Source organism: Crocodylus porosus, unplaced genomic scaffold, assembly GCF_001723895.1.
Source record: "Crocodylus porosus isolate Cpor-Errol unplaced genomic scaffold, CroPor_comp1, whole genome shotgun sequence".
NCBI classification, from domain to species: Eukaryota; Metazoa; Chordata; order Crocodylia; family Crocodylidae; genus Crocodylus; species Crocodylus porosus.
In genome coordinates this window covers 202631181-202651818 of record NW_017728906.1, presented here as the reverse complement: position 1 = coordinate 202651818, position 20638 = coordinate 202631181, and the positions used below count along the sequence as shown (strand labels likewise).

The window sequence follows — 20638 nt, the reverse complement described above, 5'->3', positions numbered from 1 at the left end:
GGGGGGGTAGAGATAAGGAGAAGAGGCTGAGGGGGGAGATGGTGGGGTGCAGAAACAGCGCGAGGATGGATGGGGGGAAGCAGGCAGCAGCTGCAGCTCTGGCTCCAGCCGCCTGCCCTCCCCTATTGCCCTTATACTTGATTCTAAGACTAGGAGCCCCCCCATATTAAATGTGTGTGGGGCAGGACCTCATCTTAGACTCGAATAAATATTGTAATTTAAAAATAAATTCTTCAGATGTCTAAACTTCTCTGAGAGGTAATGTTTTGGACTGACCTTCCAAACAAAGCTATGGGGCCAGGAAACTGCATCGCTTTGAGACTGAAATGGAGACACTGGTGCAAAGGGTGGTCGAACAGAGCAGCGGGTTTGGGCGCACCTCTTGGTGGCAGCGATGTGGAAGCACGCACTTGCGGTCTGCAGACTCGGTGCAACGCTAGCTCTTGTAGAAGAGAAGGCGACTGGTATTCCCCTCCCGCGTGGCTCTTGCTGATTACCAGCTGGGGCAGGAAGGATGCTTTCCCCTCTCACAAATGCAAGTGGCTTTGGGAAAGGAGAATTGGGTTTTGGCCATGGCAAAGGCTGGGAGGTATTGATTGGGATGCACTGATGCTTCTGCCGGTACCAGACAACTCACAGGTTCCTGACTGTAGGGTTTGCTCTTCTATTGGGGTCAGACCGCTCTCCAAATCTGGAGTCAGGAAGAAAACCAGCCTGTGGCAGAGTCGGGGGATCCATTCTGCATCTCCCACCTCCCATGGTAACCCCTGGTCCATCCTTCCTCTTGACACAGTGGAATTGGGGATTTGTAACGCTCCTGAAGTTATGGAGCCTCCTTTTCCTAGGCTTTAGGGACAGAAGGAGCCATTGGATCAGGCAGCTGGACATCTCCACATCGCAGGCCATTACGCTGCACCCAGTTACCACTCTGCTGAGTCCAATTACTTGAGTCACATTAAAGGCTAAACGGTTGGGTGCCACCAGCAGAAGATGGGGAGCCCCTTCCTTCCAGGCCCCAGGGATGATAATCCACTGGACGAGGAGCAGGGGAAGACACAGGCACCAGCATCTAAGAAAGCAGATTCTCTGTGCCACCTCTGGGCACTGCTCCACCCTCTCCTGCTATGATCCATGCTTCAGAGAAAGGCTGTGCCCTCCTAAATGCATGGGGCCAACGGCAGGCGGTACGGGGCTGAATTCCTTCCTGACCCCTGGAGAAGCATGGCTGAAGCCCAGAAGCATGAGATTTAATTGGTACTAACTGGGTGCGTCTAGACGTGCAATTAATGCAAATGAATAAACTCCGGCGCACTTTGTGCCACAGCGTATTGCTCCCGGGTACCACATTTGTACATGTGCCTGCAAACGCAGTACACTGAACCAGGTTGGAGCAGCCCTGGTTGGCAGAGGGGCTGGGGGTCAGCCTGCCAGCATAGAGCTGCTCCACCCTAGCTCAGCGTGTTGTGGAGGGGTTGGCTGCGGCACAAGGGCAGCGGGGGCAGCGTCTACACATGCAGTGAAGTGGAGTAAATAAGTCCGCTGTACTTGTGTCTGGCAGTACTATCCTACGGCGAAGTTAATTAGTTTGCTCTGGCCTAACAGTACTGCACATGTAGACAATGACACTTTACTGCAGAGCTAATTAGCCGGCTCCACAGTAAACATCTCATGTACAGTATTGCCAACTTGCATGATTTTTGCCGTTGGTCTGTGTTTCAGGAACATGAAAAACATAGCTCTTTCTTTTCTATAAATATATATAAGAAAGAGCTATGGTTTTCACATTCCCAAAATGCAGACTTTAAAAACAATGCCAAAAATCGTGAAAGTTGGCAACCCTGCACGTAGACACACTCACTGAAACTAGTTTTCAGTCATTTGATGGCGAAGGACAAGACCTGTGGACAACTACAACCACACCCTTCTGTGATGGCTTCAGATGGCCTGTCTCCAGACCCCAGCACCCAGCAGTGTTCCCCCTGGCTTTTGCTTGCTGGGATGGATTGACGCAGGTGCGAGCCAGGCTTACATTGCCATCACACTACTGGCTGTGGGCTGCATGCCCCGAGCCAGGTGTTTGCCATCCCTCCCCGCAAGTCGAATGCTCCCTGGCAGCCCCCACTATGCTCTATCTAATTCCTTGCTAGCTCACCCTTGGGAGCTGCATGGCAGTGCGTGACGTATTCTGCTCATGTCTTGTCCATGATTATCCCCTTTAAGAGGATGTAAATCCCTTCCCTTCTTACCTAGAAAAAAGGAAGGGGAAAAACACACGCCGGAGGGGTGAGTTGCAAAGAGGGTGTAATTCAGCTGCAACACACGGCTGGCGTGGACCCGAGATGGATTTGGTCTCAGTGTATTTTAAATGGACATCAGCTATGTGAGCAGCATTATACACCGATGGGTAATAAGGCAGGAGCCAAGATATAGATGTGGCCCTAAAGTTAGTCCAATGGGACACTCTTCACTGCAACTCACAGCTCAAGTTCACCAAACTACAACATTTCCCTTTCCCAGGAAGAAAGCTTGAATTGCTTGTTGTGACTTGAGATCTCGTAAAAGATCCTTCCCCCCTTGACGTCTGGCTCATATCAGGCCCAAGAGGAAAATCAGAGTCCATTTTTTGTGGCGGGGAATGGACAAAATGACTTTTACATTTAATCTGCATGTTTGTTTTCTTGACCAAACTAAATTTGGGTTTTAAATTTGGAGGGGCCCTCTCCCCAGTTTAGGGTTTGTTTTTTTGACTTTTCCTCCTGTAACCTGGGTGATACTCCAAGAGGTGCCCCCTCTCCAATTGAAGGGATCAAAGCAGGTGCACACACACTGTGGGAGGGGTAGGGACTCTCGTCCCCTATAGAGCAGAGCCAGACCACCAATGGGGACTTAACCAAATACCTTTTAATACTGGGAACATGACAGGCATAAATCAGAGGGTACAGTGGACAGTACAATACGCCAAGGGGCAGGATTCAACAAAGGTTAGACACTTACAATCATTGACAAAACAGGGTTAACAAAATAGAAAACACAAACAGCAGAGCAAACAATACGGGTTGGTGAAATATAAAAAGGTACAAAATACAAAATGTCAAATGACAAGGAAACGTAGGGCCTTGGTACCTGGAGGGGGAGAAAACACAATGGCCCCTTTCCACTGCAAGAAGTTTTGCTTCTTGTTAACTCACTCACCCCAAGCCACATTAGGTAGGACTTGAACCCAGATCTCCCCTGTGGTAGGCAGGAACATACCACACAGCCACCACCAGTAGCATTGCTCCAGTTTGCGAGGGGTCTTGACCTTCCCGGAGCCCGGCCTCACGTCAAGCTGCCTGGCCTCTGACTGGAGGAGCTGGACGCAGAGCTGGGAACCTCTCAGGTCGCTGCTCAGATCCTGGCTGGAGCAGGGGAGCCTCTCCTGCTGGCTGCAGCCTCTCCCAGGGATCCTGGAGCCCAGCGGGGGCCTCTCCTGCCGGCCCCACGCCGCGCTGCTGAGGGTCCCACTGCTGCCTGCAGGTCCTGCTCTTTCAGGCTCTTCCAGGGCACTGCTCCCACCCCGCCGGCTCAGCTCTTGCCAGCTCTGTGAAGCTCCTTCCTTGGTGTCCCTCGCTGGTCTCCCCCGAGTCAGCCCACGCTGCCCCTTTTATCCCCCTCCAGGTGACCCATGGGGCCAATCGGGACACGGGGTGGGGGTGAGTCTCTGGGGCCTGATTGGTGTGGAAAGGGAATCCCAAGCCCTCCAATCATCTTTTGCCCTTTCAAAACCCCTGGGCCAGGTCACTGCCAGCCAGCCCGTCACATCCTCCCCCACGGATCCCCTTGCCGACTCCAGTGAAGCGCAGGCCTCAGCCTGGAGGACTACTGGACCCAAGGGGCAGCAATGGGGACCTCCCCCAGCACCCCCAGAGCATCGTAGGTGAAGCGACGGACTGGTCGAAGCTCCTGCTTTGGTCATGGGATTTGGTCTGGGGCAGGACTGCATGAGGGCCCCGGCAGCTCAGGTTCCCTCTCACTGGAGCAGTCTGCCCCACTGGCAGGTAGAGGCGTGGGGATGTTTTCTCCTTCGGTCTCGCCAGGAGGGGCCCCACGAGCAGCAGTCCCCATCTCCCCTTCGCCCTGAGGACTGGCAGGTCCTAAGCTCGGGTGAAAGTCAGCAGGGCGCCACCCGTCAGAGTCACAGTCCGAGTCCTCCGGGGGAGCTGCAGGTACACCTGCCGGCTGGGTGGCGCGAGGCCTCCTTCTACGGGGAGACCTAGGCCTCTCTTCTCGGGGCTCTCTCTAGGGTGGAGGAGGCCCCACCAATTTGCCAATAGGCAGCAGGAGGTTCCGGTGGAGCACGCGACTTCAACCCCGTCCCGACTCAGGGGAGATCTCGTGTACTGGGAGGTCTCCCAGTTGTCGCACCATTGTATAGGGTTCAGCCCGCCACCGATCAGCAATTTTGTGTCTCCCAGTTAACCCCAGGTTTCGCAGCAACACCCGGTCTCCTTCTTGTAACCTCTGCTCATGCACGCGAGCATCATAAAGCCACTTATGGAATTGCTGGTTTCTTCCAGCAGTTTCAGTTGCCAGTCGGTACGCACGATGGAGACAGTCCCGAAGCTGTTGTGCACACTGACCATGAGTCAAATGTTGTTGGTAGACTCATTCTACCCCAAAGCACAAATCTATGGGTAACCGGGGCTCCCTCACGAACATGAGTAAATTCGGACTGACCCCCGTGGCATCATTCCTAGTGGAGTTGTAGGCATGCACCAGGTATGCGATATGCTGGCTCCACGCGGCCTTCTGTTCCTGCTGGAGGGTACCCAGCATGTTCAAGAGTGTGCGACTGAAGCGCTCGGGTTGGGGATCCCCTTGGGGGTGGTAGGGTGTAGTCCTTGTTTTCTGTATGCCAGCCACTGTCAGTACTTCACACAACAACCGGCTCTCAAAATCTCGCCCCTGATCGGAGTGGATTCTTGCGGGCAGCCCAAACGTGGAGAAGTACTTTTCCCACAGGACTTTGGCAACTGTTCTTGCTGGTTGCCACACAGCCGCCACTGGTAGCACTGCTCCAGCCTGCTCCAGTCTTGACCTTCCCGGAGCCCGGCCTCACGTCGAGCTGCCTGGCCTCTGACTGGAGGAGCTGGACGCAGAGCTGGGAACCTCTCAGGTACTGCTCAGATCCTGGCTGGAGCGGGGGAGCCTCTCCTGCTGGCTGCAGCCTCTCCCAGGGATCCTGGAGCCCAGCGGGGGCCTCTCCTGCCGGCCGCGCGCCGCGCTGCTGAGGGCCCCACTGCTGCCTGCAGGTCCTGCTCTTTCAGGCTCTTCCGGGGCACTGCTCCCTCCCTGCCGGCTCAGCTCTTGCCAGCTCTGTGAAGCTCCTTGCTTGGTGTCCCTCGCTGGTCTCCCCCGAGTCAGCCCACGCTGCCCCTTTTATCCCCCTCCAGGTGACCCATGGGGCCAATCGGGACACGGGGTGGGGGTGAGTCTCTGGGGCCTGATTGGTGCGGAAAGGGAATCCCAAGTCCTCCAGTCATCTTTTGCCTTTTTAAAACCCCTGGGCCAGGTCACTGCCAGCCAGCCTGTCACACTCCTTTTCAGAGGAGACAAAAGTGTGGGGAAAGTAAAGAGGAAAATAAAGAGGAAAGGCAAGCCCTTAACGAGTAAAAAGAAACCCAAACAGAATTTGTCATCTGAATTTTTCCATTAAGGCCCCTTTCAGCCCAACACAAATCTTTCTGCCAGCTTGTGTATATTGGTTAAACAGGAGGGGTTTATCCGCCTTTCAGAAGACGTTTCATTCTATTTCATGTTATAAGTGGCTCCTTCCTGCTCTAAATTACTTTAATTAAAACCCCAAATGGCCAGTAAGATTTTCCATCTCTCTCGGTGCCTTTGCTCCCAAAGTATTTTACAAATGACATTTCTGAACCAACAGTGATCTGCAGGGAGGAGGGTATGGGCCTGCATGGTAGCAGGAACGGAAAAGGGAGAAAATGACAAATTGATTGAAAAAAAGATACCGAAGTGTACAAATCTTAGCATACATCCCCTGCTTGTATTGAGCCCCTCGAAAAGTCCACTTTGAAAAGCAGTCCTTCAGGCGAGGAGGACAACACATCCCACAATCTGGAGGACAGGATACTAAGATAACGAAGACAGCTGCGTGCGCTGCCTTCTGGCAGAAAGGATGATCTTGTGGCTAAGTGACTTGACTGAGGCCGTGAAGCAAGTGTTCATTTTTGTCACCGTCGGTTTCTGGGAAATCAGCAGCAGTCGAAAGCTGCCCAAGAGAGGGACTGTCCAGGTGTCCCCGCCTGCAGACACCCCCTCTCTCCTGCTCCCCACACCTTCCCCAGGCTCTGGGGAAGGTAGTGGGGCAATCGCTCTCGCCCCCAGCAGAGTGGGGTCACCCCAGGCGAGGGGGGGCACAGGGGAAGCTGCAGCTGGACTCCCCGATCACAGAGGAGTCAAGCGCACAGGCGCTCGTTCTAGCGAGAGAAACGCTCTCGCGGGGGAGACCTCCCAGGTGTCAGGGTGGAAGATCTTCCTCACTGCTAGGGCCTATTTCCTCAGCGAGACTGTGAATGGATGCCCGTGCGCTGGCAATTTCTACCAAGAAAGTGGCAGTCCTCCGGGTAGAAATGTACTGCTTGTACGTGGCCTGAGACACAAGGCATCTGCTTTTGGTTTCCCTCTGTGCCACAGATTCGGGGCAGGTTACTTCATCTCATGCGTTAATTGTCTCCCATCTCACAGGGGCACTATCTCCGCATGGCTTCTCAGGTCTGGGGGGCATCTATCTCGACTGCAGGTACCAGCTGCTGCAAGACTGCAAGCTGAACCCTAGGTTTTGACAGATGCCAAGCTGCCAATGAATCCCACCTGGCATATTAAAACCTGTGCTATAAAGCACAGAGAGCAGCAGCTAGGGCACCGATCTGATCCTGAGATGGTAAGAGGCAGCCACGAGCAACCTTTAATGCCTCCTCCAAGAGGCAGCACACCCAGCGTACTTCCCCCTGCCCTCTTCTTCCAGCATTGCCGTCCGGTCTCTTTGCTGAACCAAAGCTATTTAGCTTGCAGGCAAGTGTGCTCATACAGAGCTGCACAGACAATGCAGCTGGGAGCTCAACCTCCTTAAGACTCGCGGCACACCTGAATGGACTCGCAGCATCCCTGGGCAAATGCCAGCTCTTATTTTTCTGTAGTCAAAAAAGTAGTGAAAACTACTAGGGCAGTTTTTTCTGTTGCAAAGAACTCAGAAACCTCAGAGCTATGGGCTTCTATTTAAAATATCTGGATTTATCTTGTGAAACACATTTGCACGCCTCCCGCAGCACCCTTGAAAGGATCTCAAGGCACCCCAGGGTGCTGTGGCACCCTGGTTGAAGATCCTGCAAGCTGCTAGGGAAAGAGAGAGCTGCAGGAAGCTGTGTCTGCAAGCTCATCTCTCTAAATGCCAGTCCAGGTCTCCTTTCTCTGTGCAGCAAACCAAGTTCTGCCTGTCAAACCAAGGCACGCGCCTTACTCTGTGTTTATAGCGAGCTCCATTAAAACAACGCATGACTCCTGTCCCCGGGGACCCCAGTGGAAACGTGCTGTCTTTTGGGAGATGGAGTCTGTTGTAATATTGCAGGGCTGTTTATGCCTTTGCTAGGTTTTAGTTCCCTGATCGGGAAACAGAGTTAAAACACCCAGGAGAAAGAGCAGGTGAGAGACGGGGCACCCCCGCTGCCCACGCAGCACCCACAGTCACTCACACGGCGTCGTCCTCGCTCTCGGCGCACAGGGTCACTTTGGAGCCATCTCTCAGCATGATGACCATCAGGCAGTCGCGGCTCTTCCCTTCGGGGGGCTGCACGTCTGGAAGTCAAAGCACCAGCAGGTTAGAGGGGCAGCCAGCAATGAGGGGAGATGCAACAGAGCAAGCCTCAAACACCCTGCCTGGAGCCTACCCATGACACATCCCCTGCGTGGTACGAGGGCCTTGCCCTGCGCAGCACGGCCGTGGCCACCTGTACACAAGTCTTATGCTCGGAGGCTTGTTCCTTCTCCTCTTTGGGCTATCAGGGTCCCCCCCCTCCCGTTATCGTTGCCTCCGGAAGACCTGCTCACCCCTCGTCTCGCTACCACGACAAGCTGTGGCTTTGGCTGGGCTGATTTAGGAAGGGCCACTTTCAGAGGTGACGCCCCACGGAGACGGAGGAGGCAGTTAGCGCTTCGCAGAGCTACGGCCTCAGGCTCTCGGCAGGCCGCGCCGCATCTGTCATGGGGTGAGAGGCAGAGCCAGGGTGCGCGTCCCAAGCCCTGGTTCCTAGACGCTGAACCGGGCTCAGCAAACCATGCACCCAGAATATCTCCTTCTCCCCCAACCCCTGGCGGCTGACTCGCCTCCGGCGGAAACAAAGCCCAGGGGCTCAGTGGGCAGAAGACAACATCCTGCAAGCCTCGCGCAGTTTTCACTCCTAGCAAAAAGCAGCCAAGGAGCCACCGGATGGTATCTTGCCAAACCGGTGCTGAGCCATGTTGGCAGCATGGTCCAGGAAGAGCTCAGGCTGCTGCCGCCTCTTTGGGGTGTCCATGTGGCACATCCTAGCCCAGGCATCCACGGGCTCCAGGAGACCCTGGAAAGTCCTGGATTCCCACTGGGACAAGAATCACTTTGATGCCCCTGAACTTGCCTCCAGACCCAGGACAGGCCTAAAGCTTGAGAGCTGGGCTCATCTGGAATTGTGCCCGATGGCTCTGTCAAAGGGGCCTTTCTCTTACCCTATGTACCAAGGCACAGCCATGACTGCTACTTTCCTCCTGCCTCCAGGTTTCCAGCACAGAAGCGCTGGGAGTGGCAGACGCTTGCCAAGGAAGGAGACACAACACAGGGAGAAACCGCCTCTCTACTCCTGAAGGCTGCTCTGCAGCCACCAGTCCAGAGCCCCTGCAGCACAGCTACCCTGGGGAGCAAGCAGGGGTGGGGGGAGAGGTCCAGGCCAGGGCAGACCCTTTCCAGGGGCAAGGCATCCTGCCTCCTAGACAGGCATGGCTCTCTGCTCTGTTCCCTGTGCCCTCAGAAGAGGGCGTTCCCCCTGTACACACACACGGAGCTGCCCCACGCTCTAAACCCTGCTGGGACTCGCTACTGCAGATGCGTCTGGGAAGCAGCAGAAGAGCCCGTCCCATACCAGACGCCAGCGGATCAACTCTACAATCTCCTCCTCTAAAGACAGATAAAAGGAACATGGAGAAATACTGCCAGGAGGCAAGCGGGCATCAGCAGTGCAAGGCACTGCTGCAGGAGGGAGCTTGCAGCAAGAGCCACTACTCGAGACTCCCCCAAGGGTGGAAGTCAGCGGGGTGCAGAGGCTGAAACCTCTGGTCACGTGCAGCGAACGCAGCTTGTTTCCAAGAGTGCCAGCAATGTGCCTCAGCCTGGTTCTGCAGGGACCAGAGGTAACCAAAGCACATGGAGGCCAGTGCCCGCGGGGTCTGGGCAGAGCCCCCCGGCCAGCACCTTAACCACGGGGCTGTTGTCCGCTCCGTGCAACAGCCAAGAGCTGGGGAAGGGGAGAGATTCAACACAGTTTTGGACCCTTATTGCCACATAACAGATGATCCCTTGGAATGAGAAGCAGGGATCCTGATTTTCTGTTTAAAAACTGCAAATTCTCTGATTAAAACCCCCCAAATCCATGATTAAAATGAAATGCCACACTATATATATATGTATGTGTGTGTGTATATATACAGACACAGACACACACATACATATATATGTATATGTGTGTGTGTGTATCGTGTATCAGTTGAACACAATGTTTTATTTATACATTTACAATTGTAAAGCTTTTTGGAAACCTGCCAGTGCCTCAATCACTACAGGAAAATGCAATCTAACTACCTATAAATGTTGGTGTTTAATTTTGGATTTTTTATCGTGGGAAATCAGGGCTCTCCCTGGCCCTTTCGCTCGCCAGGACGCGGGTCCAGCTGCGCGTGTCCCATTCCCGCGCTTTGTGGCACTGAGCAGCCCTGATATGCCCCTGCCATTGCCCCTCACTCCCAAGCCACAGCCCTGCTGTGGGAGCAGCAACCTAGCGACAGGAGGGCTTGCACTTCTGTAGCCACTTTCCTCTGTGAATCTTGAAGCAAATTTGCAAAAGTAAATGATGGACTCTCACAGCCGCCCTGTACAGGGCAGAGGCGCTCCTATTACTAGGCTACAGAAGGGGAGCTGAGGCCCTGGGGGCTAAATGACTTCCTCAAGCAGGAAGCCTGTGGCAGAATCCTTATAGCTCATCATCCTGAGGGTGCCCTGAAGCCAAAGGGAAGATGCTGCAAGCAAAACGATAGACTAATTGGGCTCCAGGGGTGCTGACTCCCAGTCCCCTGATCTAGCCTCTGGAGAAGGAAGAAGCCATCAACACTCCCTGAGAGAGCCCAAGCATGAGTCAAGCGAGCAGGAGCACAGAGAACCAGAGCTGCCGAAGGATAACTTGCTGGGCTCTTCATCTTCACACTCCAGAGGTAAGCAGAAATGCAGGAGCCCCCAGGAGGCAGGACTGTACAGTCAAGTCGGGTCAGCCGTCACCTCCCTGGCGTGCCTTAGGAATGCTGCACGAGCTCCAGCAAGTACAGGCACAGCGGGACTAACCCGCTTGGCAAATATGGTCTTCCCCTTCCTGGACTACCTTGTGCCCTGGGAATTGGCTCTGTAAGTAGCTTGCTTATGAAAGTAACCCACTGCTCTTTAATGTTCTCCTAGTTTATCAATGCCCACGTTTCTATTATACAGCTCACCACGGTGCCTGGGCACTGTGCATTTGTAGCCACGATGGGAACGGTTAGACGGCGATCTCCTGGGCAAAGGTGATGCAAGATGCTGAGCATTTGCCCTCCTTAACACTCATGGTATTATGGAAGTGTACCAGAAGCATCAAGGGTTGGAAGGGATGGCCCATGGAGAGGGGCACAGAGGCCAGGCCGGCCTCAGGCGCCAGACGTCACGCCTTTTTCTTTTTCGCTCTTTCAAGGTGGAATGCCGCAATCCCCCCGCTCACATTCGCCTGAGGCTGACGTTCGCCATGGGACAACTGTTCCTACTCAGCAGGTCCGCCTACAGCGTGGGTACCTACATCTCTTCCCTTCCGGAGCCTCTGACCAGTGGTTTACAGTGATCAAATACAGCACAAGCGCTGCTTATATAGGTTCAAAATATTAAAAGGGGGAAAAGCCCCAAAAGAGCATGCACGCTTGTCTCTTGAGTCCTTCCAACCCATGATGGTGACCTAAGCAGGCTCAACCTCTTCAGATGCCCCACAATGGGCTCCTCTCTCTAGGTCTCATTTCTACCTGGTCTCCCTAAATGTCTCCCCCTTCCTCTGACACAGCATCGTACCTCTTCAAACCATGCTGGGTTCTTTGTTCCCCTCTATTTATGCTCCAAATTAGTCTTGTAGACTGGTTGTAGACTAAAAATCAATAAAGTTAATGATCCTGCCTTTGTTCCCTACCAACTCATAAGTACTTGCCAAGAAATGGCTACCTGGAGCCATTTTTCTCCTGCTGCCTGTTTCCGCACTGAACCTTAAACCCATGTAATCAGGCAGCAGACACACGGATAACCAGGCCAACAAAACATCAGTTGCTAATGGACCAAAAACGTGGTCTGCACCCCTCAAAAGCAGAGATCTGGCCTATATATTTGCATGAGCCGAGTACTAAAGAACAAGGAAGAAAATAATGAGGGGCCTCTTGAATCTGACTCTGCCCCACATAATATTAACAACTTCCCCCCCAAAAAAGCTTTTCAATACTGTGCAATAGCCCTAACTTTGACCTACAGATAGTTGGAAACCATTTTTAACATCTCTTTCTGTACTTTAACTTGATTGCTATCTTTTCTCCCAAAAATGTTGCGTAGCTTTGTTTGCAATGAATGTCAATACGGAAATATCAGCGATTGTCAGCAGAAGTTTGGAGGACGCATTTGCAACTGTGTCTTTGCTGCGTCTGTCATTTGTAAGCACGTAGACATATTGATTTTTCAGTGGCTCTGATTTGGATGCATGTGGTACAGTGGTTTGTATTACTGTAGGGTCTTGTGGCTCCAATCTACTCTAAGTAATGAGAAAATAAGGGTAGCTATGTTGGAATGGATGCACCCAATTTTGTCTAATCTTGGAAGGTAAGTAGGCCTGGACCTGAACAATACCTTGGATAGATGATCCCCTTAAAACCCAGGTGCTGCAGATATCTGCCAAAGAACTGTGGTTTTCACTTGGAAAACATTAGATCATAGAAACTAAATCAGTGACAAGACTACACTTGGCCCCATTGTTGCTACTGAGCTGGAAGGGAGGGAAGAAGGGAGGAAGCAAGAGAGAGAAAATGGAGATACTGGGTGTGTCTATACAAGATGCTAAATGCGGAGTAGACTGATTCTACTGCGCATTAGCATATCGGGGCAAAAGCCGTGATAATGTGCTAATGTGCAGCAGAATTAGTCTACTGTGCACTAGTGTCACTAAATGGTGCATGCTAGCACTACTACACAGTAGCACCAGTAACTGCACGGTGAGTTAGTACCTGTTATTCCAGGCACTAAGCTTAATGTGCAGTAACTAAGGAGCATGAATGCATAGGTAGAAGCGCCCACTGCATTTTAAGTTTTAAAGACAGGAAGATGCATTGCAGTCCAGCTTTGTTAACCGGGGCCACATGAGCTCTGCAAAGAGATTGAGCTCTGGAAGCAGGACAGGGAAATGGCAAACCGTCACGAGGAAGAAGGTGACAAGAAACTTTAGGGAAGAAACGAAGTCACGTTTCTCTTTTATGACCTATCACTCAAGCCCACTATGAAGTATATTTCTTAAATTATGGCAGAGATCTTCTCCATTACTCTGAGTGATTCTTGCAGCTTTAAGGTCAACCTGATGTTTTTTTCCAAACCAAAAAGTTCAGTAAGAACAAACCAGAGTTTTAAAATGGAATCGACCCATAGCCTGAGCTACCGAAAGAAATCTGCTTCTCCATGGCAAAGTGCCTTGAGACCTGCAGAGGACCGTACAGGAACGCGTGTCCGTACTGCCGCTAGAAGCCCAAGAAAGGGTCTTTGTACCATACAAGCTGGTTCTGCTTGAGCTCTGTATCCCCTTTGTTTCGCTTATCAGAGGGAGAATACAACTGATGAGTCAGGACTGTGGTACCACATATTGAATCATGTGAACCACAATACAATGGGAAGAGACACTGTCTTTTCATCCAAGAGCAAACAGGATCCACAGCCCCTGCAGAGTATGTTCAACTGCCCTGGACATGCTCTAGAAAACATTCATTATGCGGTCCTCTTATACGTATGCTCAGCCACCTTTATTGATTCAAGTAGCATCTATTATCAACAAGGAGTTCAGGTCCCAAATCAGTCATTATCACCATCAACACAAGGACCAAGCGCCGCTTTGTGTACTTCGCAGGTGGAAACCCTCATGTCAAGACATAAATGGCATCTAATTTAGTCGTCAGGGTAACGAGCTTAGTGTCAATCCCTCCAGCAGACTAATCGCTGCTGCATTTTCATAGCATGAGTTTAGGGGACAACTGCGGTGTCAGTAAACATGGAGTTTTAGAGAAAAGAAAATGGATTTGGGGGGCGGAACTGAGGTCCAAAACATCGGCTTGGGTTTGATTGTGCTCTGCCAAGATCTGATACGTGGAACAGTTAACATCAGACATCAGCAAGCAACGGTGAAGTCCCATTTGTTGTTTCATGAAAGGCCTTTCCAGGAAAGAGGTGCAGGGAGGCAACCTGGCCTCACCCCTCCAGAACGGTCCTTGCATCCCAGAGAGTACAAGGAGGCAAAGGCAGGCAGAGATTTATAGTTTCATAGTCATTAGGGACTGGGAGGGACCTTATGGATCGTCAGGTCCAGCGCCCCTGCATGTGGGCAGGAAAGACTGCTGGGATCAGATGATCCCAGCATGATGGGCGTCAGGACATTGAGAGAGAAATTTGGGTACTGGAGACAACACATAGCTGTCCCGTTTAAGACTCTAAAGTTTAGAAGCGCCCAAAGGACTCAGCTCCCCTTGGGTTGGGAGGGGCAGGAGGTTGTCATGGATTAGGGGGGGGCGCCATTGCTCCGTGCCTCAGTTTCCCCACCTGTGCAATGGAGAATAATGGCATTTACGTCTTCTGTATAGCGCAGTGTGGTCTATGGAGGAGCTGAGAGCAGTACTGACTGAGGACCAGTCGGAAGTTCAGCCCTGTACTAGACCAAGTCCCCTGTGCTAGGAGTGATCCCACTCAACGCAGACAGCCAGCACGCGTGGGACACCCCCCGGACAGTCACACATCCCATTCCTGACAGTGTCACCCCCGGAGAAGCCAGCTCACCTCTGCATTCGCGGCCCGTCTTGACACCCCGGCAGTTGAACTTGATGTGGACCCTTCCCTCCATGTCCCGCTGGGTCTCGTCCTGGTAGTACACCAGGCTGCCATCCAGCCACAGGACAAACCAGTTCCTCTTCCAACGCCGCAGAATGGAGCCTGAGGGGACAAGGAAGAAAGAGGGCAAAGGGGACATGAAAGCAGGCTCCTGCCAGCCAGCTTGTGGCATGCTCCCTCCCCTGGCCCCAGGGCTGCTGACGGGGCAATACGGCTGACCGCTGGCTCTCCCCACGCCTGCGGGCACGCGCCTTCCCGACACGCTGCTGGCCCGACCCCTCGGTGCCGGAGCCAGTTTTGCTGACATCGACTTCCAGCCATTCGATCTCCTCCTGCCTCTGGCTGCTAAATCAGAGCATCCCCCAGGACTGGGTATCATCATCTCGCCCTGTCAGGACTCAAATGTCTCCGGTTTGTCCTACAGGAGACGCCCGGCACGTGCCCAGGTGGGGAACGCATCAAGCAGAGAGCAAGAACCGGCTGCAAAAGCCTTTGGCCGAACAGGCCCCGAGAGCCGCGCGGCAGGGTTGACGCGAGCTCGTGATCTCGGCCCCGTCTCCCACTCCATTCCTTCGGGACCGGCGCCCGCGGCCCAGCAGCAGAACGGGCTGAATTGTGCTTTGTCCCTGCCACCCCTCCCACAGCCCTGCCGCTGGCACAACCTACTCCCCCTTTTGCTCCACTTCAGCCCGGGACACTGTGCTCCATCTCCTCTGACCCTGGGCTGGAGGCCAGCATGGCAAGCAGCCCCTTCCTGGAGGAAATCAGTCATCCCTCTGCCCCCATCTGCTTCCCTTCACCTGGGCGTTTGCATCCTTTGCCCGGGCCCGCTGGGGCTTGGGGACCCTTTCTGTCTCGATGGAGACCCCTGCTTCAGACCCTATCCTGCTTTGCACTCGGAGTTGTGGCTGACACTGGGCAGCGCTAACGAAGAATACAACCGGCCCAGAAAGGCTGTGATTCACGCCCCCCTCTCGTGCCTACCTGTCATAGCTGCAAAGAGAATGGGCCCGGTGTCATAAAAATAACATCTCCGGAGGGAAGTCCGGAGGGTTTTAGTTCAGGCCTGGAAGTGACAGCTTTAAAAATAAAACCTGTCACCAACAGACAGGCACAACCTTCTCCCCCACACCGGGGCTGCGTGGGATAGAAAAACTTCCCCTTGGAGTCAGCTGTGAATGCCCCGGGAGAGGAATGCCCTACCTGAGCAGACTGGCTTGTGTGAATGCCTTCGTCCCCAGGGCAAGCAAGGGGACAAGCTGTGGCCTACAGATCATGGCCACCCGGTCCCGTCTGCCACGTCCAGCACAGGACAGGAGGATGCCCTGGGCAGATGCTGCCCAAGGGATCGGTGCCAGGGCACTGCCCTTCTCAGAAGCGCAGCACAGAGCTGGGCTTCCTCAAACAAAAATACCGCAGGGGATTTTCGAAGCCAGATGGCACTGCCTGGCCCAACTCCTGAATCCCCCAGGCCACAGAAGGACGCTCCGTAAATCGCGGCTCAAGTCCCACGACTAGTGATTGCTTCAGGGTAAAGGGCTGCCCAAATCCACAGCTGCTAGAGACCAAACTGGGCTCAAATGCGCTTAAGGCCACTCCGGGCACGAAATCCTCCAGCCGAAGCCTGCCCTTCTTGCTTTCGCTGGAGAAGTCGAAGCACTTGCAGCGCAGTCTGCCCGTTGTTTCGGCCGGCTGCCCAGCCCGCATGACGAGAGACAGAAACCACATTATCCTCTGCCATGTCCTAAGAATAAGACAACCCCATCCACCCCACCCTGCAGCCGCAAAATTACAGCCTGCACTTACTCTGTCTCCAAAGCCAGCCGCTCTTCATCAAGGCCATGGCTCCAGAAGGACTTTCCAAAATCTAGGGAGGGAGGAACATCAAAGGCAGGGAGTTAAAACCAGCAGCCACAGAGGGGTCTGTCCTCGCTGCAAACGCAGCCGCTTGCCCACCCCGGCTGCCTCCCTGAAACTTGGAAAAGCGAGCAGAAAACAGGTCCTTTGGTCTCCAATCCAGATGCAACAGCTGTAGCTTTTCATCATCCGTGCAACACGAGTGAAGGGAGAGAGAGAAAAAACGACCGCAAGTACCTTTTCCTTGCCCCCGCACCCTTAATCTTACTGTGATTTAGGGATTAGGCGCTAAACGGTGCCTATCAGCAGAGAAATCCAGAACATCCCTGAAGGCGCAGCCACGCGTCCCCAAACAGCCCGGTAACTTTCCATCGCAGCGGGGGCTGTGGTTTTCTCCGACGGGAGGAAAACGGGCTCTTTGCACAACTTGGGCAAGAGCAGGAGCGCGGGGGGGATCCACTCTGGCCTTTGCACTCCGCATTAAGAAAGAGGGACAGCGGCTGGGGATGATGTGCCACTGGGCGGGGGGGATGCACCCACGTGTGGAGGGGCAGGGCAGCAAAGAAGGCAACAATCCTGACCCAGAGACACAATCGTGCACACCCGCCCCCCCCCAGGCTGTGCAGGAGCAGGGCTCTCTTGGCACGGCAACACAGTCACATGCACACTCAGGGTGCCAGAGACAGCCGCCGCACCTGCCCCTGCCACATGCCCTGGCATCACCAGCACCCCCCCACTCCATGCTTTTGCAAAGCATCTGGGGGCTGGTGCTGGCAGTGCCAGTCCAGGGGCATGTAGCCCCCACCTGCCAGCAAAGCCAACTCCCACCCTGCCCCTACCTCCAGGGGCTGCAGGGGAGCTGATGCTCCGCACCCCCCAGCACACCTGCATCCTTTACCTGGGAGTTTGCAGCAGCAGCCAGGAGCCCTGGCTCTGTGACGCCAGGATCAGCCGAATAAACCTCTCCAGGCAGGCAGAAGCCTGCTCTCAGCCACCCCCTTCCTCCCCCCTGTGCAGCCCAGCACGCTGGGAGCTGTAGTTTGCAACCCCATGCCCACCCCTGCACAGCCAGCCCTGCTCACACTACATCCCCCAGCATGCAAAGGAGACTCTCTGGACTCTAGTCCCTTCATTGCAAAAAAAAAAAAAAATCCAATTATTTTGCAACTTGGATGTGCTCAGGGCAGGGATTAAAAAAAAAAAAAAAAGCAGGTGGCTGGATTAGCGGTTAGGGCCCCCCCTCCTCCCCATCTATTTGCTGGTTTGTTGCTTCAGGTTTTTTCTGCAAGCTGGCACTGCGTGGCAAGCACAGGCTGGAGCAGGGTTATATAAACGCCTCCTGATCTGGGCATGTCCGGCAGGAGCCACTGGATGTCTCCACGGTGGGACCCTTGCACAGACCCAGCAGGTTATTTTTAGCTGGGCTTCGGCTCCTCAGCAGAGATGATGCCCCGGGAGCCAGCAAAGGAGGAAATCGCAGGAAAGAATGGCCTGCCCTTAGGCATGCATATGTATTTTAGGGAATAGAAACAGCGACCTATGCTGAAGTCACAGCCATAAGAAATGGACGGGCCCCAGCCTTGCACCCACAACCCACTCGGGCCCTCGCAGGATTGTTCCCTTCGCTCCCAGTCTGGTTGGGAGGGTCCCCTGGTATGGGGCTTCCCCTGGGAGGATGTTTCGCAGCTGAGAAGAATAAGCAGGGACGTGGGAGGATGTCCATAGCCAGCTGCGGTAAAGATGTGGGACATGCTTAGCGCTGCAGAGGGTGGGTGTGCTGTTGTGTGCTGTTGCTGCCAGGGGCTAGGAACAGCTGTCCGTGACCCATACGGCCTGCCTGCGCCAAATCAGTGGTGCCCAGACGTGATGTGGGGAGCTGGCACCCAGTCTTGTGTGGCAGGCTCGTATGGGCAGAGTCCACTTCTGCCTCCCTACCAGCCATGGATTATTACAGACTCGGAGGAGCTCTTCCAAGACGCCAGCCCTAGCAGAGCAGCAACGTTTCCCCACGAGGCACTTCACAAACTCGAGCTCATTACAGGCTCGAACACACAGTTCGTCTGCATCAGTGCAATCAGCCGTTCAACCAGGGCAGGCGAGGGGCTGGCAGATAATGCGGACCCCTGCAGCAGTGTAGTGTACTTGAATCCGATAAAGAATTGCCCTGGGGGAAAAGCACCGTTTGTCCACAGCTACCCCAGGGCAACCGGTATCGGCTCCCCGCCGCCTCGAAGCAAGGCATTTAAGAGCACCGGCGTGAGCAGCTACCATGGGATTGCCGCCTATCTGTCCGCAGGGGCTCCCGGTGCTGTTTACATCGGTTTACAAAACCAGTGTAAATCATGCCAGTGTACATGTTTCATGGGTCTCCCAGCATCCCTGTCGATCCTGTAAGCACTGAGAGGTACATATGACTTGGCCAAGGCTGCAAAGAGACTTGGCAGCAGAAGTGGGAATAGGTTTCCTGACACCCAGTAGTGAGACCTGCCCCATGACATGGCTTCTCCCTAATTTCAGCTTCCAGGGTTGGGTTGAGACCCATCCCAACAGGTGCGTCCTATTGCCTTTCCTCTCCCAGCCCACTGAATGAACTCTCTAGTCTTTTACTCTGCCTTGCTGTGTGACTGAGGAGGAGGCTTCAAGAAGGAACAGTCCTTATGTTTGGGAGAAGCTAGGAAAACACCTCCCAGCAATATTGAGCCAACAGCTTCTGCTGCTGGCACTGTAGCTATGGGTGCGACAAAGAGGCATGCAGCCTTGCCAGGTTCCCGTGGTTAGGAATGGCTATTGACACTGCTGAGACACAGCAACCAAGGGGAAAGGGGGGAAAAAATACCGCGTGGACGTCGGTACATTTGACTTAAAAGGAAAATATTGTCCTTTTTTTCCTGCAGAACTTTAAATGTAGCTCTCAACCTCCTCACTCCCCTCCTCCTTACCCAAGTGAGCAACATGGGGGCTGTGCTAAATAGCAGCAGCAGCAAGAGAGGTGCAGAGACCTAGTCAAGGAGACGGAAAGCCATAACGTAAATCATTCAAGTGAGCGTGGTCGCTGTTAGGGTACTGCTGCAAGACCTCAGCTTGCCAGATGCGGCACACCCATCACGAGCGTCCCAGCGGGGAGGCAGTGCAAATAGATCAGACCAACAATGGGCAACTAAGCCACAGAGAGGGGAAGCGCCTCGCCCCAGGTGATCTGGTAGACCAGTTTCTGAGTGGGGAACTGGTCTCCCAAGGCCTTGCCTCATGCCCCGACCGCTACACCGCATTGCCTGTGGAAAAACTAGATTCTCCTCCAAAGTGTGCACTGAGGCTGGTGATGTGATGCCTGCCAGGCCTTGCCGTCTGTGGGGACTGAAGCCGTCAAAGGCTGAGGACCACCTCTACCCTGCAGCTTCGGTCTGTCTCCAGACTCTTCTTCTCATTGACCAATGTGAGCCATATAAGATGCTTCCTCTGGAGCAGTTTGACATATCAGCAAGGAAAAAGGGCCTGTATGGACCGTTCCTGCTCACTGCCATGCTCCTGACCGCCAAAGAGCTACCTGTGCACTAAGGGAAAGCTATGGCTAGAGAAAATGGAGGCCAACATGCTGTTTCCGTTGTTGCAATCCCTTTCCGTCAGCACTCGTGCTGCACAGCGCAGTGCCTCACCTCCTTTGCTCAGCCTAAAACACTCCAAGCAGATGGATTCGTTTGAGCTTGTTCATCAACCACAGCTGGACAAGCCTTGATCAATCTGCTGTACCCTGCTGCTACCTGTCAAATAACAGTCCTGGGGCTTGATGCTACACTCCTTACTCATGCAAGTAGTGTCTTTTTGCTCAATGGGGATAATCCTATAAATCAGGAGTCTGAATGAGGAGGGACTGAAGGATGAGGCTGCTGGGCTTCCGAAAAGGGAAGCTGAAATCATACTTTCCCTCCAAATGGGAAAAGAATGAACTTAGTAGCTGGTGGAAGGGACTGAGTGAGTTTCCCAATCACCTTCAGACCCCAGATGTCATATCCTAGCATGATGTTGTGCCCCAGTACAGCAGGGGACATTGTAAAAGATGCATGATTCTGCTTCGTTAGAACGTAATCCTTATGATTACACAAGAACACCCGCAAAACTCCTGCCTTAAGAGATCATTTCAGCTGCAAAGTCAAGTCCCGGAAAGTTTGGGAACGCCGGAATCACAGCTGCCCATACAGCCTTCGCTCAGTATATGCATTGAAGCACAGCTTTTAATTGCAGCACCGCACATTATTCCTTTTCTCCGGTGGATCCCCGCTGCTCTTGGAGCACAGGTTGGACCGAGCTTCCTTAATGAGCTGCCACTCCATATGTTGCTGTTCAACGTGTGTCCTC

At 53.6% G+C, this 20638-nt stretch overlaps 1 protein-coding gene across 2 annotated transcripts in view; it reads right to left on the bottom strand.

Moving 5' to 3' along the window:
- The window catches only part of PLEKHB1 (pleckstrin homology domain containing B1), a 32709-nt gene extending 15450 nt beyond the window's left edge, over window positions 1-17259 (bottom strand). The window contains exons 1-4 of one of the 2 annotated variants that reach the window (XM_019530536.1): window positions 17184-17259; window positions 16235-16295; window positions 14378-14530; window positions 7749-7851 (exon numbers count right to left, since the gene is read on the bottom strand). In XM_019530536.1, coding sequence (XP_019386081.1) covers window positions 7749-7851; window positions 14378-14530; window positions 16235-16271 — 293 coding nt within the window. In that variant the 5' untranslated portion in view covers window positions 16272-16295; window positions 17184-17259. Of the gene's footprint in view, window positions 1-7748; window positions 7852-14377; window positions 14531-16234; window positions 16296-16522; window positions 16738-17183 lie in introns of those variants that run through there. The other variant, XM_019530535.1, reaches the window with a different exon arrangement.
- Window positions 17260-20638: the final 3379 nt, after the last annotated feature.